The following is an 18,272-nucleotide window of genomic DNA, read 5'->3' as shown; positions in this document are numbered from 1 at the left end:
ATGGATGCTCGGACCAACACGAAGCTCCACCTCAGATAGACAGAGATAATGACAGCTGCTGCCCGGCTCACAAACCAAACACATCCTCCGAAAGCACCCAGTTTAAATGGTTAGTTGATTTTCATCACCGTGGACACGTTTAACCGTGAGTTACACGCTCTGTTCGGCTAAGCTAGCTTACTTGAAACCTTAAACTCTGGCTTTTACTTCACACTGGAAGAAGTTGTCAAGTAACTCCAAGGAGAAATTTATTTCGGTTAACTGAAGGTAGGTTACTAAGAAAAAGCAGTTAAGACTACAAAAAAATATAAATAAATTGACAGTGTGACCCGTTCTAACAAAATGTTGTATTAAAAAATACATGCCAGCAAAACTACTACTCAGTACACTGATAAATGAAACAACTTGTCTAACTTTAAAAAAAAGTTGCTTGCCGCTTGAAATTTTTAAGTTGACTGAATTTGAGAGGACACGTTGAAGCATTACCAAAAAAAAAAGCTCAAATTTAGTCAACTTAAAATTCAAGGCAGCCCGGGCGCTTACTTTTTTAAGCTAAGCTACATTTCTAGAGGTAGTAGGTAATTACTATAGGTATTTCACATCTGACAAAATGAGCTTCTCTACTTTCATCTACATTTACAGAGGTAGTAGGTGATTCCAGTGGATATTTCACATCTGAGAAAATAATCAACTCTGCTTTTATCTACCTTTATAGAGGTAGGAGATCATTCTGAGAGATATTCCCTACCTGACAAATTGACCTACACTATTTTTAACTACATAATACAACTAGTAGGTCATTCTGATGACATTTTCTGCCTGACAGAATGAGCCACTCTACTTTTATCTACATTTAGAGAGGTAGTATGCCATTGTCATAGACATTTCCAACTAAACAGAATGACTCATCCTTGTTTTGACTACATTTATAGAATTAGTAAGTCATTCTGACAACATTTCCGACCCGACAGAATGACCTACTCTATTTCTAACTACAATTTTTAGAGGTAGTAGGCCATTTTGACAGCTATTTCCTAACTGACACACTAAGTAACGTTACTTTTAACTACATTCACAGAGATAGTGGGTCATTCAGATAGTTATTTCCTACCTGACAGAATGAGCTTATCTCCTTTTAACTACATTTAGAGTGATAGTATGTCATTCTTATAGATATTTCCTACCAAACAGAATGACCTACTCTAGTTTTGACTACATTTTTAGCATTAGTAGGTCATTCTGATGACATTTCCTAGCTGACAGAATGACCTACTCTATTTAGTGTGGATGCCTCAGCAGCGACACCATTGTTCTTCAGATCTTTATTAGTGTAGATGCTTTCAGCAGCCATATAATATCTTTAGAACCCTGCAGATAAAAAGAGGAGAAAGACTCATTAAATAAACATCAAATCTGCTAGACACTAGGTGCCTAATACTGGGTCTCCCCGATGTTCAAATTATTGACAGCAAACTTAAGAGACTGTTCTAATTACTGACCTTTGCTGCAAGGAAGAGCATACTTCTCTTTTGGGGCAAGGATGCCACTCCAACAAAACAATAATGGCTCAATCTTATTATGGACTCTATTCCCAATGAATATATTATGTGTATGCTTCACTCAACAGTGGACACTTTCCATAAAGTCTGGGACCCATGCTTAAAATATATTGGACCTTCTCTGTCTTCCTCCATATTACTAGGATTTCCTAAATCGGCCAGCCTGCCTATGTGAATGTCCAGTTTGCTGTCAAATCTGTACCCTTTTTTTCTACCATTTGTGCCAGGGGGAGGGGGAGTGGTGGCGATGGAGACGTTGCCCAATAATACTTATCACTTACTTTTATTGTCTTGTCATGCCTGAGCTGTTTTATGTGTTATGTATTCTACTGCTTGTTTAAAAAATGAAAAATGTTTTATAAACATATTATATAAAAACCCATCAAACTAATAAGTACTATATATACTGTATATGGATGGAAAGATTTATAACTAATGTGAAGATCTTGAGGAGATCATAATACTCTTTCCTCCTACGTAAATCCAGTAGCTAGAATATTGACTCGAATATTGACATCCATGATGCTGTGCATCACCAACACCAGGACCAAATATTCATATTGACTTTTCCTTCTGCATTTCTCCACAGTATAAAAAAGCATCTTCCCACTTCCACATGCATAAATGCAGTGTGGCATGCAGTCTGTGGCAGCTGTTGAGAGTCGAACAGTGAAGTAGGATTAGAATATTTTAAAAATTCATCGAATAAGTTCACTTCGGGGGATTGGAATACCGATGTAATGACATGACACCCCTGCTTGCCAACAGCATTACAAGATTTTCAGCTCTTTCTTTAGGTAATACATAGAGTGGAAACACAACTAATTCCTTAACAAATTTACAAACTTGTGAGATGTTCACCTCAAATAATATTTTGTTTTTACTCTTAATACAGATTAAAACTCTGGTAAATTAAAACAGTGTAACAGTGAGTAAATTCAGGACACATCAAACTACAGAAGAGTCAGAATTATTATCTTGCTTGTAGCCATTTGGTGTTATATTCACTGCATCTATTTCTCTGTCAAGAAGTAGATGCATGGGCGAATTATGAGACAATGGGCCTCTGGGCACTGATATGCAAAAAGGGAGCAAGACACATAGACTTTGTGTTCGATTTCGCTTTTTTTCGTTTTGAATCTCTTTGTGGTCATTTTTAGCCTGTTTAGACCTGATATTAACATGTGTTTCGTGATATTATTTTAGCACTGTCCACTTGTGAGCAGATTTCCCAAAAATGCATGTTAATATCGAGTTTAAAAAGGACCTTTGAGTCTCTTGCTGGTCAGTACCAAGAATGTTAAAAACAGGAGAAGCCATAGCATCATATTTTTTCATATCCTTGGGGTACAACACGTGTAGTAAAATCTGTTCTGCATTTTTCGAGAATTACAATTCTGCTAGTATTAAAAAGGTCCTTGATATAAGATCATTAACCAATGCTTTCTCTATGACAGCACTCTATTGTACATCAGCTGCCATCCAGTTTAGCATAACCCCAAATTTTTTTCTGGCCGAGTGCAACCAAAGAGGCTAAAAAGAGTGCAACCAAAGAGCACCCTGGGCGGATGCCATCCCTTTGTTTCTAACACTGTGTGCTTTAACCCTTAAACATTGCAGTTCCAGTTATACTGCACATGTGTAATACCCTATAGTTCCCATGGGGTCAGAGAGTGTGTCCCAGCCTTCATTTAATAGCCTTGGTCAATTCGTATTAATTTGTAGGCATTTTTGCAGTTGAAGGCCCCAGGGGCCCCTTACAATCTAGGCCCCTGGGCCTGTGCCTAGTAGCCCCATTTAGGAATCCATCTATACGCAGAAGTAATCATTACTTATTCAGTCACATTCAGTCAGTCCTACATGATTTCACAATGTTGTGATCACAGTAATTCACACAAATTCAGCCAGTCCCTGTGAATTTGGTGCAACCTTGCAATTTTGTCCAATTACCACAAATTTGACGATTTAAAATGGATAAAATCTCATTTGTTTGTAGAGCTGCAAGCAGTGTATTGATTCACGCAGCCCCTCCTTGACCCTCTATGTTTATCATGAGACTTCTGCTGCACACACACACACACACACACACACACACACACACACACAGTTAATACTACCCAATGTTTATCCACAGGTTTAATGACATAGTCGAGCTGTAGCTGGACTGTTTAAAGCACAGAGTCTGGTGTTCGCTGAAGCTGTTCAGATAGTTTCTGCTGGGCAGAGAAATCAGAACGAGAGCAGCCGATGTTCCTTTAGCAACAGCTGATTGTCAACGATCAGCTGTCATTTCCAGCCCATCAACCCCCTACCATCGCAAATAGATAATAAGCAAATAATAATAATAATAAGCTCCAAATCTGAGACAACTTTACACGTATTTTTGCAATATTTACTTGTCCCCTTAATTTATGAAATGCCTAAAAATATCATATTTTTCATTACAACTTTTTAGAAACGATACCATGAAATCAGGCATTTCAGGCTGCAACAATCTCAAAAACAACCATGAAATCCCAGAGGGACTGATTATTGTTAATGATTATGGAATCTGAAAGTTTTTAAAGCCCCTGCAATTGATTTCAAATCTATAACCCACCAATGGTCATGAGATTTCGATTATAAAATATGCTGAAATTTGTGCACATTCTGCACCCTTCACGTCACTAAGAAGAGTACAGAGACAAGCAGCACAGGCAGAAATCGCTCATATGAAATGACCAAAAGTGTAACTTAGGAAGGAATTTTTTTTGTCAAGTATGATACATCCCTAATACTAAGGCAGAGTGAGAAAATATGCTTTCAGGGACTTCAGTGTCAGTGGGGAGGATAAAAATGTTGATTGTGATTATAGGCTGATGTTTTGCTTAATTCAGAGATTATTAGACAATCACTTTTCGATAATTTGCCTCAGCGAGTCTTCAGTAGAAAAAATAATGACTTAAATTTTCTTCACGGGTTTTATCGCTTTGCTTTAAAGTCTGTGGGAAATACATATTCTTTAAGCTCACAGATGAATGGGTCCCACATGGGTGCTTATTGGGACTTATCTCAGTGGCTTATGAGCAAATGGCTGCAGATCACCCTCGGGTATATGTCTGAGAGTGCGGCAGAACGTTTACATTATTTAATGAGATGCATTTTTCTTTCCCTTTCAGGATCAGAGGAGCGTCTGTTCCACCGTATATGTGGAGATGGAAGGAGACACCCAGAAGAGGTCACCAGTCAATTAAAAGTTGCCACAAATGGTTCAAATGATACTTCCAGGGCCATGCAAGACGTCATTCTGATGTTTCACCAGCAGAGGAGGTATGAGATCCACAGTTGTCTTAACACCTTTTATTGCTCAGTAGGACTTCCTTGCATGCCTGGCAAATGTTTACGTGTGGACTATAGGGTATTTTTTCAATTTTTTCTTTCTCACCACAAATGCATTTTCATTTAGCAACCCAAGCATTTAAACCTATGAATCAAGATATGGCTTCACTGTACAGATGAATTATATCTCAAGCTGCAGAGTGCATGCCAAAATGGGTTTTCTAGAGCTCAGCTCTACCTCCTGCCATCCTTAATAACTTTTTGAACCTCACTGGAGGATACGATAGGATAGGAAACATGTTTTTAAAATTAAACAGGGAGTTTGAATGCACAGAGAGACAATATTGCGTGCAGAGATCCAGGATTAAAAGCCTCACAAATGACACCCAGCCTGGGTCTGTCTCAGAGGACCCAGCCTCATACTTGTTTGCAGAAACGGAAAGCTTGGGGGAGCAGAGGAGGGTTTATAATCATTTCCTGGGGCTAGCTCCTGATCCTGCAGAATTAATGGGACAAAAATCAGAGAGAGACAAAGCTGCAGGGTTAAAAAAAAAAACAAAACATTTGTGAGAATTTAGTGGTTTTATTTGTAACTTCAAAAGCATGTCACATAGCAACAGTTATATTAACATTACATCCAAGAGCAATTAAAATCTAATTCCCAAACATAAATTCTTACAGAGGCATTATTAGTTTCCACGGGAACGTGCAAAACCCACATGTAATATTACAACATTATTACAAAAAATACACCTCCTGTTTTAACAAGATCATCATTGCATCACAGCTGATATGATACTGAGGCACATCACAATGCTTGTGAGAGAAGGCAACAATTTTTGTAACTCAATACTTGAAGAGAAATACACAAACAAGGACAACGGCTCCACTGTTCACTAATATACTGGTAAGCAGAGTTGGTTTCCACTTGTTTAACCTGGTTTGGCCTCCGAAAAAACTTGATAAGGTGGGACATTTAATTTTACAGGCGCTTCAGTTTTTGGCCCATTGATGTTTATGCAAAGTGTGCAAGACACAAGCCCCCTGTCATCGACATGCCTTCACATGCCCAGTATTTATTAGATCTGTGCAGTGGGGAAAAAAAGGCAGCCATAAAAGAAAGGGCCCTCAAGACGCGGAGCTGCTTGTTTTCACCACTCTTGACAGGGGCTCCCTAGAGGCCGGCGAGCAGCTCACTGAGCAGCACCTCCCTTTCTCCTAGAAGCACGTCTCTCCTCAGACTGGTTCCTTTGTTCACTACCTTTATCTTCATGGCCAGGCTCTTCACTTGTGCCTGGGGCAGCGCGTCGAAAAAAAAGTCCTCGTTGAACACTGGGTTCCTGCTGTTTTTGATGATGGTGCTCCTCTGTTTCTGCTGCTTGCCGGGGTTTAGGTAGAGTGCTACGCAGCAGTTGATGCTTTTAGGGTCCGTTTGCCTGTCATAAAGGGCCTCGGCCGAGAGTACGCGCACCCTCAGGCGTGCAGCCTCCGGGTCGTAGTGAGTGCTCAGCCTCAGTGTCCCCCCCTTGTGGAGGTTGACGGTGTGCTCACGCTGCAGGAGGTCTGACGCTGCGCCCCTCAAGGCTCCGCTTTTACATCCGCGGAAGGCGGGAGAGGGAGGGCAGCGCGTGCGGCGGCGCTGCATGTTGGGGCTGTTGTCTGCTGAGCTGCATTCATCAGTGGAGAGAGAGCTGTGGCGCGCCAGGGAGCGCTTGGCACGAGACATCTTGAGGGAGAGAGAAAAAGCAAACATGCAGAAAGAAGCCTCATGCTCAATGAATCAAAAACATTGAAAAAAAAAAAACTTTTGTAACGCGTTCATTTATAGCTTTATAGCAGCCGATGTGTGTAAACACTTAACAGGAACAGTCCTCACCTTTGCTTGTGTCTCCTGGGTGATGGAGCGTAAGAGAGAGGCAGAGCGGGACAAGAGTGGGGAGTTAAAAGGGGATGACTCTGCCGAGGAGCAGGTGTCACTCTCACCACCGCTGAAATAGCGGTAAGGGTTGGGGTCAGCCGGGGCCAGAAGTGTCCCTCCTTGGGAGCGTCTCTGTGAGTTCGGCGAGGTGAGAGGGCTGCTGGGGTCGCTGTGGAACAGGCTCTCCTTGCGGCGAGTATGAGGCGACTCCACCAGTGTGGAAAAGCCATATGAGGTCTGAGCTTTGGGGACATACGGCAGAGACATCGCAGTCTGTGACTGGGGGTCAGCATTAGTGTTGACCCTGTCCGCAGATCCGCCACCTGGCTCATCAGCACTCTCTATCTGAATGATGTGACGGTTGGCTGACTTCTGGAGATTGCGTGCGTCTCCACCCATCCGGGAAAAGAGGCGAGGGCTGCAGGGGTTCTTGCTGCTCCGAGCTCTGGGGCTCTGGCTGCAGATGGCATGGTCAGACACGGAGGGTCGTAATGTGGAGCAGGGCTGAGGCTCCGGGGTGAGAGACTCTTCCGGTGGGCAGCAAATAAGTTTGGGTGGGATGAAGAAATCAGGGATCTTTTCGGGAGTGAGGACATTGGCATAAACAGAGACAGGAATGGCCTCTGCTGACTGCGGGGGCTGGGATTGTGTCCCACTGCTCTCCACAGAGCTACGGAGCTTCTCCAGTAGCCACATGCCCACTCAGACGCCTCAGCTCACAGTTTTTCTGTGAATAGAAAAGTGATGCATGAAGAGGAGAAAGCAAATAAAACAATAAAAAACCAGAGAAAATTAGCAGAATTTAACCCTATTTGTTGATGTTAAGTAAATATTATTTACTTTAAGACATAAACATGTGACTAAATCTTTGTCTTTACACCTTCTGTAGAAAAAAAAATCTCTTGAATCATGCAACAATTCAACGTAGGAGAGTAAACATTTAAGTTTCAGCCAAGAAACATACATTTCTTTCACAATTCCCAAATTGTATGAGTGTAAGCATCTCCAAAGAGCACTTTGATTAACTGTTGAATACATGCGCACACACAGTGAGATAAAATAATCTTTTAAGTCTCTTCCAAACGTCTTACCCATGCGATATTAAGATATGCGTAATCACAAAGGAAGTCAACATTTTTTTTTCACATCAAACTACACATTTTCTCTTTATTAAAAGCATTTTAAGTGGTTGGAATTTTAATTGCTCGATGAAATTCTTAAATTAAACGAGTAAATCCGAATCTAAATAACTTTTTTCCTCAAACAAAGCCACATTAACACCCTTCGCGTTTCGCAGCTAACACGAAAATATACCAACCTGTTGACTGTAAAAACTCTTTTCCTTCTAAAAAATGATTGCAGGCTGCGCTCGTCCGCAACCTCTCCAAGCGCTCCGCGTGCGTAAAAAGTGTTTTCCCGCTTGTTGGAGATCCAGAGCGCTTGCCAGCTGGAAAAGGCTGCTAGATCAGGGACTCTCGCTTTATATGACGGGGGTCTCTGACTTCTGAGCCAATGAGGAGGTTGTGAAAGCTTCCCATGATATTTACCATGGAAGTATTCCCTGCGCAGGCACGAGAGAGGTGGGGGGTTGTTAAAGGCTGTTGGTTCTTCACGCGCAGAGTGTTCCAAACGACAGCTTTTTTCACACCTCATTGATTTTTTAAAGAGCGCGTCACAGTAATTTCATTTGGCGTTCACGTGACATATTTTCTCTCATGTATTGTTATCGCCCTATAATATAGGGTACACCTTAATTGGATTTCCGGTTGGTGGCAAATTGATGGCAATGAGGAGCGACAGTATGCTGTGTTCAGGAGCACCATCTGAACTCATTTAGCAATTGTAGGGGAGAAAAAGATTTACTGTTTATACAGATTTTAGTGGACAAAATAAACACACAATGAAAAGAAACTGCAGAAGTTTTACAGCCACAAAGAAAGCTGTAATATAGTCTCCATCTGAAATACTGTTATGCCTCTTTGAAAACTTTTACGATGCTGCCTGCAGATCTCCAAAATGAGCCAATAAATCATCACAGCTTGAAAGAAAAGGAGCTCGCATCCTGCTGTTGTGAAGTCTCCACGCTTGCTTCCAGTTAGTTTTGGGATAGTTTCAGACTTTGATACTTGTCTGTCGTTAAGCCGTTACAGCCACAGATTCTCTGCTCAGCTGCTTGCTGTACCCAAAACTCTGACAAATACCTGCCGTGAAGCTGCCGTCTGTAGTTTTGGACCTAGTCTCTGGAACAGGCTCAGGCTCCATCAGGAACAGTTCTCTATCTCTGAGCTGAGGACAGCAGCATTGAATAAGGTGTTTAAACCCCCACTGAAACTCACTTTGTAAGATACATTTCTATCCATTGTTGTAAAATTAAGGGGGGGGGCTTTTATTTTGACAATATTTAAGACATTTACACCATAAATTGATGCAGAAAAGGCACATATTGGTTTGATGCTTAAAGTTTTCTGTCAGAGGACCCCCAAACCCACCATTTCATATGTGTTTTTGTCCCACCTAAAGCGTGCGAGAGCGAAAACAACAGAAGTTCACATTTTTTTGTTTCAGCTTCTTAACCATGAAGATTTTTCTTTTTCACTTTTCGTTGTCTTGCGTGACAGTAAACTGAATATTTAGGTTTTGAACTGTTATTTGGGCAAAAAAAGTGAGTTGATGACCATCTTAAGCTTTAGAATTTGTCCTAATAATCTTTTAATATTTTCAGATATTTTATAAATCAAAGGATTAATCGATTAATCAAGAAAATGATAGCAGATAAACTGAGATTGAAAATAACAAAAATCATGTTCATTGCAACGCAGCAGTCACCAGAAGAAAATGGTGGCGTTGTACATTTCTGCAACATTTGTACGTTTCATATGTAGCAATGTTAACATTTCTATAGTGATGCAGTTCAGATAATATGTATAAGAGCTGGCTGTCATCATGAGGTGGAAGGGATAGTGGATGGTGTAAAAAAAAAAAAAGAACAACAAGTAAGGCGGTTGCCAAGCGGTGACAACTGAACGAGACCAACAAACAACACTGGGCGTTTTATTAGTGAGATATGATCACAAAACTGGGTATTTTAAGCCATTAAATGATCTTTACCTAAACATAACCAGGTGGTTTTTATGCGTAAACATAACCACACATTAACCACAGCGTTGGTGAAATATAAATAAATGTAGAGCTTCAGCAGGTCAGCTTAATGAAATGTTCAAATGTCACATATCCTTGGTTTGCAGAAACATACATTGCCAACATTTATTCTGGCAGTTGGGTCGTATAATCCTGCTAACTTCTGCCATTCTATCTTTTAAAGCAGCACCAGTTCCCCCTTTTAAATGTATAGGTGTATGTATTAGAAAAAGACAAAAGTTGTTTTGGTTTCCTGCATTTAACGAGCCTATTTAGTAACACTTTATTTTAACCTCCACTATTCAGCATTCATGAGCACAGTATAAACATGTAATAAATGCTTTATTACTCTCTATGATGTAGCTGTAAGCAGACATACCCTTGTATAAAGTAAAGTGTAAAAATAAAGAGTGAAATGTTCCAGTTTATTTTAAGTTGTTTATGTTGATATTCATCACTTTGAGCTGCGTCTCTTGTGTGAAAGAAGACCTGACAGGCACTTTTCTTTCAGTAGCAGCCCAAACATGCTGCCTGGGCGGCAGCTTTGATCACAAAAACTGCAAAATTAGCAACATAACTTAGTAACGGGGGAACACTAAAAACTCATTAAAACACACTGAAAAGCACACACAGGTAACATTTTCCTAAAAGCTCAGAAACATGCACAATGTTGTGTAAGGACATAACATTTAAAAAAAAAAAAATTGTGTGCATAGATGTATTGTCTTTGTTTTCTATCTGGACCAGTTTCGGTTTGGACAAAGCCAAAGAATGCATTCAGCCCACAGTTTGTTTTTTTTTTACCAGGTGTTAAAAATGGAGGTGGATCTGCCATGGTATGAGCAGTCATCTCGTGGGAGTCATTTGGACCAGTTAATGTTCTGCAGGGTTTTAGACGCGGCCTACTAATGTGGGGCCATTTTACAGGACCACTTGTGTCGTGCTGGAAATATGTCCCATCATCACCCCCAACACCATGCTACAATATGTGCTTAATTAGTTGTTTTCATCACTTTATCCATAGCTGAAATACTATATTAGTTATTGTTTATGATAGGATCATTTCAGCACTGCCGTTTATCTTCACCCACAGTTAAAAGACCCAGTGGATTGGCTACTTTTTGTTTGGCTCTAAACTCTTATATTTGCATGTTTATTTCTCCTTGCGGTTAGAGTCAGATCTGCTTGGCTGGATTCACACAAGCTCTCTGTGAATGTGTACAACCCTTCTGCCTACAGCATCACACTGAGCAGAGATTTTATACCATCTTAGTCTGGAAAAAGAAATTATATTTTTGTATCTTACTTTATTGTTCCCCTTTATTTGTCTCCAGTTCAGTACAGTAAGAGGACAGCAGAATATCTTCTAGTTTTTGTTTTTAGTGTACAGTTCTGTTTTTCAGGAACACCACTATAGACTGATCTGCTAAACACGGGGCTACACAAGAAAAAAAAAAATCTCTAGTTCAAAGATTACCAAATATTAATTTGGTTTTATGTTCAACTATCTATAAAAAATATCACTTATCCAAAAGAACTGAGGAAGATGTAGCAAAAAACTAAAAGGAAATATAATAACATATATGATAACAGGAAAAGTGAATTACTTTCACTGGAAACTAAAGCCCCTTTCACACATGCACTGCAAACGATTAATTAGATTAATTCATGCTATTTTTCCAAAAGTAGATCGTAGTCAATTATAGATTAGTGATGAGCCATTAGATTAGTGCATCAGGGGAATGATTCATCTAGCGGTCCATTTAGGCGTTCGACCAGTCATCTACTGATTCCACAGAGAAAAGCTTCCCCCTTTTGCCCCTGAACCAGCTACGGTAATTTACTGTAACCAAAAATCTATAGCCAGCAGTCATGTGAGGCTTTAATGCTTTTCACACACCATTAAAAAAAACACATGGATGAAAATTAAGTGATAAATTTGCTGTTCTTAAATCTGTAACAGTAGTGAGGAAAAAAATAAATCTGTGAAAAAGACCATTTTTTTTTTAACATTGAAAGGGTTTTTCTGCAGAGCTGCAGCTTCCAGCAGTTAAAGATCAGTTCAGTCTCAGCTGGCTCAGCTGCCATTATTGTTTTAGCAAACCAGCCAAAGTTGGGAAATGGTGGAGAAAAAACTGTCATTGCAGAGAAAAATGAAAAGGCACAAAAATAAATTACATTTAAAAAAAATCCTCACAATATGCCTCAGTAAAGGATTAATAAATTTACTGTATGTATTTAGATTTACATTTTTATATTTTCTTAATCACTAAAATGTAATGTGAGATAAAATCACAATAAAAAAATAATATCATGTAAAAATAAGGGTATCCAGGCATGTGATACAGTTAAAAAAAAAACAAAACAAAACCAAAAAAACGCAGCAGCTGTGCATAAATGTTATTATTGAACATGTCGTTACGGCATCATTTTGTTAAATATTATTCATTATTATGTTCAACATCAAATCTTCTTATGGCATAAATATGTAAACTTAATGATTCCAGTTAGTTGAGATGATCTTTCATTGTTAAAAAAAAAATGATTTAATGTAACATTGTGTAGAAATATCTCTCAATGCGATAAACCACGCACGCACACACACACGCACGCAGTGTAATGTGACTGTCAGCTTTTAGTGGAGCAGGGCTGGTGTGCTTCTGTTTATAATGAGGCCTTTCACACTTCACATCTGATTCTTCCCGCCACCTCCTCAACTCAACCAACCTGCAGGATCGAACACACCATTTCTTGCTCCAATTAAGTTGCTGTAGTAGGCCATCCATTACTGTAACTATCTATATTGGCACACGTAGCCATGTACGTCACTTTAGCTGACCAACATGGGCAAAGACGTCATTCTTCTTTGCAGTTCCCTTTGTGTTGACAGGTTTTGTTCTACCTTTCATCCATTCCTTTGACTAGCTAACAAGAGCAATTTTGCTTCAATGACCCCAAAACGTTTCCATTAGGAGAAACATGCTGCAGCTTCAGAAATAAAAAAGTGCTGCAAATGAAAAAAAAGGCTACAGTAAACCGAAGCTCTTTTGTTATATTTGTTTTGGTTTTTAATATGTGTTTTGGCATAATTTGTGAAGCCACTTGTGGCCACTGTACATATGTATAAGGTATATATATGTATTTTCAGCCTTTATGTCTGAGAGAAATTTGCCTATAGGGACAAATAAAGTAATCTTGGATCTTGAACAAATACTGGATAGATTACAATGGGATTTTGCAAAGACATTTGTGGTGCTCAGAAGATAATTCCTAATGATTTTGGTGATGCACTGACTTTCCTCTAGCGCCACCAGGAGACTAGTATTAGCTTCATAATGGAGTAAATTGATCCAGAGAAGTCAAAGAGCCATGATAAATACTTTTTTCCCCCTGCTTCAGACCTCAAAGGACTGAATGTGTTTCTTTTTGATGAATGACTGAATATCCTATGATTACCATTCAGCACTGTTACGGCAGCAATCTGAGAGGAATTAAAGTTGCTCAGGAAGCAAATGGTCTTCAAATGGTCAAATGGTGTATTTATATTATGAACCAGTCATTAAATACTCAGCCAGGTTGTTTTAATTGACTTACTGTGTTTGTTATGTCTTATAATATTTCACATGTGGGAGATTCTAAGAGAAATCTATCTTGGTATATATTTGTGATACTGCATCTGAGTTGCAGATACACTTTGTATTCTGCTGTGATCCCTGATCTGTTCTACATCTAAAAATACTCACTGCCTCAATAAACAGCACTGTGGCTGTTCTATCTTGAAGTCATATTGCTGTTCAATATTTTTAAATTTCAATATTCTCACCTGCTGTCTTGGTAGCCATCATCTTCCAACATTACTGGCAAAAATATGAAAACAGGACAAAAATCACTATGTGGTCCATTAAGTCAAAGTGGAGTTATATTGGATATTTCTCATTGGAACACAGGACACCGGGCACAATAAGCACAAATGTTAAAGCCCCACATGCATTTCAGCAACATTGCCTTCATATGGGTGTATTCATCACTGGATGTTCTGTTGCTGTCATTATTAAAGGCCTTAAAGGCAAAAATTGATCCCGCATCACAGAGAAAATAGGAGCTTCGTCTCTTCACTTTATTTTTATTTTTATTTTTTTTTGCACAGTATGTGCCAGAAGTGTTATGGCACTGAAAAAACCTATTGATTAATGTACTCATTATTTGTATAGCCAGTGTTGGTGGTCGAACTTTTATCTGAGAAAATATTGAAAAATTATAGTAAATGCCAAACAACATGATGCAGGGATTTTTGCCACTACATTACTATGCTCCTTAAAACATCACCTTTCCAGATTTCATGAGCCATATAAATAAACTTTCTGTGTTTGGCTCAGTACAATTAATATTGACTTAACTAAAATGCAAAAAATGACTGACTGCTGTTTTTAATTGTTCTCCTCCAGGTTCAGATTTGTTTAACATGAAATAATAATAATAATAATAATAATAATAATAATAATAATAATAATAATAATAATAATAATAATATTTAGAACATTTATTATAATTTAGTGTAATCTATGTATAGATGCACACTGCATAAATGAAGCCTATCTAAAAAACGATTTACAATTTCTTGCCTTTCAACACTACACAGTCATACTCGATCGTTAATCCTTGATTGTTGATTGTTGATCCTTGATCGACCTTAAAGGAGCTCTTCACAATATTCAGAGTGTTCTGTGATTCAGCGGTTGTCTGCACACAGTTCTCAACGTGACACACAAAAGTGTGTTTACAGGTCTCGGGGAGAAGGCTTCTACTACGTATGTGGAAAAAGTCGAAAAATGTGTAGGACTCCAGAGAGAGCTGCATTGTCTTATGATTTGTGACATCACTTGACTACAAGACAACAAGTTTGAAAATGAAAATCCCTGGACAAAAAGAAGTGAACTGACAAGACCTTTGTAGTCCGCTGATGGTTAGCTGCTACCAGCATTTTTTTGGCTGTTGATTTGCATTGTGGGTAATGTAGGCACCAGGTTTTAAAAAAGAAGCAGAATGGATAGAATTAAAAATACTGTATCTATGGTTCTGCTTTTTTTATTTTTATAAACTGATGAACAGTACTGGACTAACTGTTCATCTTGATTCCAACAATGTAACTGTATATGAGTGCAGTGCCAAATATGTGGAGCACTCTTTTAACATTAGAGTGCTTTGTTTTTGTGCATCTGTAGCTGGGAATTATTTTACCAATCTCCTTTCAATGTTTTATCAGTCACTCACAATTGTATTTCAATAGATTTATTATTATGACAAAAACCTACCATATATCCCTCCTCTGTTGTTTTTTAAAGCAAATAATTGGTAAAAGCCCATGATAAAGGAAAAAGCTTTCTGTATGAGTCACGGCCTCCGCTAAGGCTGAGATTAGAGGATGGCAGTGAGTTGAGTCATGTTGAAACAAGAGGATCAGATTGAGTTGGGAAATTATCCAAGCACTCGTTGCTGCGGTACAATATTCAGTACAGATTTTTCCAAAGTGAAGAATATCCTGATGAATATGACTTAACAATAAATATATCCACCCTGCACTGCACAGGAAAATTTAGTGATGAATTAACAATGTACAATGTGACTGATACACTATAGATAATTATAAATGCCTATATGTATACATGCTCTAACACTCAGCAACTTACACCCAAACAATCTAGATTTGTAAATTGCACTACAGGGAGAGGAAAACTATGTAGTTTTGATTCTGAGGTGAATTGTCCCTTTAACATTTAATGTGCCTGTCTTTGTTTCTGCTCACTTTCAGCACATGTGGAGGATCCTGCCTGCGAACCTTGCAAGTGTCTCACTGAGCACAGAATACACACTGTTTAATAACTATGTGTTGGCTGGCACGAGGCTCATTCTGATATCCTCTTTATGGCTCCGAGACAACCGACCCATCTGGTTCAGGGCCGCCGGGCACCAAGGTAAACAAACACCAAGCACACACAGCTAACGAGAGAGAGGGACCTGCGTTGCTCAGCGTTGGACTTGCAGAGTTATGATGATGAATTTGTTTGAGGATTATCACATATACAGACCAGGAGCCATGAGTGTACATAGCACAAGTAAACACGACAAACAGAAAAAAACAAGAGGAGACAGATGGAGAGGGGGTGAAATAAGAGTGGACCTGTACCATCTGTAAAACAGTTGCCTACAGGAGAAGGGAACGAGAACAACAAAAACACAAAAAGGAGCTAGTCATTTCATTTTATGTGTCACTTTGAGCACAGTTAATACATGCAGCAGATGTTCTCAGCTCAGTTAAAATCATTTTAATCCTCTGAAGACTCAGCTTACAGCAGCGACTTCTTCTGCTAATTTTAATTAGATTGCTCATTGCTCATAAAGTGTAAAACAAAATAGAAAAAACCTTCTTGAAGTGTAAAATCCCAGCCCCTTAAAGACTATTATAACTCTAGTCAAACTGTAACTTAAGCTGAGTTGGACTGAATTTTAGCTTTGCCTGGTGTAGCTTGCTGTGCAGTGTAAAAGGTGGCGTAAGTAGCCTGATCAGGTGCTCCCGATGGTTGTTAACCATTAGAGTGAATTTCTGATGTTTCAGAAAGTTTGGTCAGCTGTTGTCAGGCTCCTTCACGGTCAAAGTGGAGGCATGAGTAGAGTCTCGCTCATGGTTTTTATTTCACGTCATCAGTTGTGCAGTCTAGCCCACACCCTAGTTTGTTGGTGCTGCTAACTTAATAACTCTAATGTGTTTGTGTGTGTGAGAAAGAGAGAGAGCGAATCAAGACTTGGACTTACCCTCTTTTAAAGAAATGGAAGTTTAAGCATTTTTTGGGATGTTCGTCTCTTCATTGTTGGGAACCTTAGCTCTGTTAGCAAACAAACTTCCACCTGCCTGCAGCCCAGGGATAAATAAAGAGACCTGGATGCAGCGTTGAGTGCACGGCCTTGTTAATTTCTATGGAAGTTCCTCAGTGGCACATGAAGCCAAAAATGCTCAACGGTTGTGTATAAAATTTCACGATGATCGGACCTGGCAGAGCTGGCTACTTGTGGTATAGCACTCTGCCCACTTGAATGTGGCTGAAATGATTGTGTCATGTGGCTCTTCTAGACTTTCCAAATATTACTGGACCTGATAGCTCAAATACTGATAGTTAAACAGGTCATTTCACAGGGTCTGAATCCATAGAATCCACTGAACTACAGATGTCTTTTTTGCCATATAAGTCAATGAAAAAAAATTTTGGGCCTCATGTGGCGGCTTAATTACAATTGGTTTCAAAGCTTGGTGCACTTCCCAAGGGCCTGCTACAGCCCTGTAGCTTTCAAATGAAACTATATTGCCACTTGTCAATAGCCAGAACTGTCTGCAGGGGCCACTGGGCCATTTAATTGCCTATTTTACACGTACAGTGTGGGCACTCAGGTCTTGGCTTGGTGATCGGATAACACATTGTGAGCACATAAATGGTTAGCTTTGGCTTTACACAACAATTTACTCGTAAAGTGGGAGTTGGAATTGGAAAATAACATTTCTAAAATGCCTTTAATTGTACAGTGTATGCCTGGCTTTACACAAACTTTAAAATCATTAAATACAATTACCTGGCATGGCTGCAGACCTACATTGAAAATGATAAATAAGAAATGTAGATGTAATTTAGGAAATTAATACATACATACATAAGTAGCAGACAATCTCTATAAATGAATGAATTATCCCACAATCTAAACTGGTGATTCTTTAGTCCAGTGGTTCCCAACTGGTCCAGCCATAGGGTCCAGAATGCTCATTAGTCATTAATTCAAGGTCCACATATTAGATAAAATACCCCATTTTTCTTTTTATTTTGCAAACTGTAAACAACACGTTAGCTCAGAACACAATTGAATAAAACATAACACAAGAATAAAAAGAAACCGCACTTTGAAAATAAAGCTCGAACTTGAAAATTCACTGTACTTTACACACATTGACAAGTCGACCCACTGGTTGTTAACCACTTAGTCAATGGATCATTATCAGTTTCTTTATAACCACTTCACCTTTTATGGTATAAAAAGAAGGAGTAAATGCCAAATGTTGTATATGTCTTTAACATGCATGTGTGGTGTGTTTCTTCCACCACAGTCTCTTTCTTAGTTATTAGTACGATAGTTGTTTTACTAGCCTATGAAAATAATGTAAAGCCTGCAGCTTAGAGCAAGGACTGTGTACATGCTGTGTGTGTGAAACAGCTTTCCACTAAACCCTCCCTTAACCACAGTCCCGACTGCGCTCATGAAACATAACGAACACAAAGTAAGCACAACTAAGACGGATC

At 39.1% G+C, this 18,272-nt stretch overlaps 1 protein-coding gene and 1 long non-coding RNA gene across 2 annotated transcripts; one reads left to right on the top strand and one right to left on the bottom strand.

The window, feature by feature from the left end:
- Nucleotides 1-117: 117 nt before the first annotated feature.
- On the top strand, nucleotides 118-16,774 carry LOC148188074 (uncharacterized). The gene is made up of 3 exons (XR_015778145.1): nucleotides 118-267; nucleotides 4,718-4,868; nucleotides 15,743-16,774. It is a non-coding gene; the product is annotated as an uncharacterized LOC148188074 (long non-coding RNA).
- Nucleotides 5,461-8,423, bottom strand: LOC121951902 (C2 calcium-dependent domain-containing protein 4C-like). The gene is made up of 3 exons (XM_042498393.2): nucleotides 8,114-8,423; nucleotides 6,754-7,522; nucleotides 5,461-6,603 (listed from the first exon to the last, which is right to left on the bottom strand). The coding sequence occupies exons 2-3, from the start codon at nucleotides 7,489-7,491 to the stop codon at nucleotides 6,052-6,054; spliced, it is 1,290 nt and encodes a 429-aa protein (XP_042354327.1). The 5' UTR covers nucleotides 7,492-7,522; nucleotides 8,114-8,423; the 3' UTR covers nucleotides 5,461-6,051.
- Nucleotides 16,775-18,272: the final 1,498 nt, after the last annotated feature.

The sequence above is a fragment of the Plectropomus leopardus genome, chromosome 12 (assembly GCF_026936395.1).
Source record: "Plectropomus leopardus strain MGB_pleo_1.0 chromosome 12, ASM2693639v1, whole genome shotgun sequence".
In the NCBI taxonomy this organism is placed as follows: Eukaryota; Metazoa; Chordata; class Actinopteri; order Perciformes; family Serranidae; genus Plectropomus; species Plectropomus leopardus.
This window is presented reverse-complemented; position numbering and strand designations above follow the sequence as displayed.

Bases quoted from the DNA above. Each gene is read 5' to 3' on its own strand.
- LOC121951902 (XM_042498393.2), bottom strand. From the start codon at position 7,491: ATGTGGCTACTGGAGAAGCTCCGTAGCTCTGTGGAGAGCAGTGGGACA. The intron at 6,604-6,753 runs GTGAGGACTGTT...CTCTCCCTCAAG, and splicing joins CCCAGGAGACACAAGCAAAG to ATGTCTCGTGCCAAGCGCTC.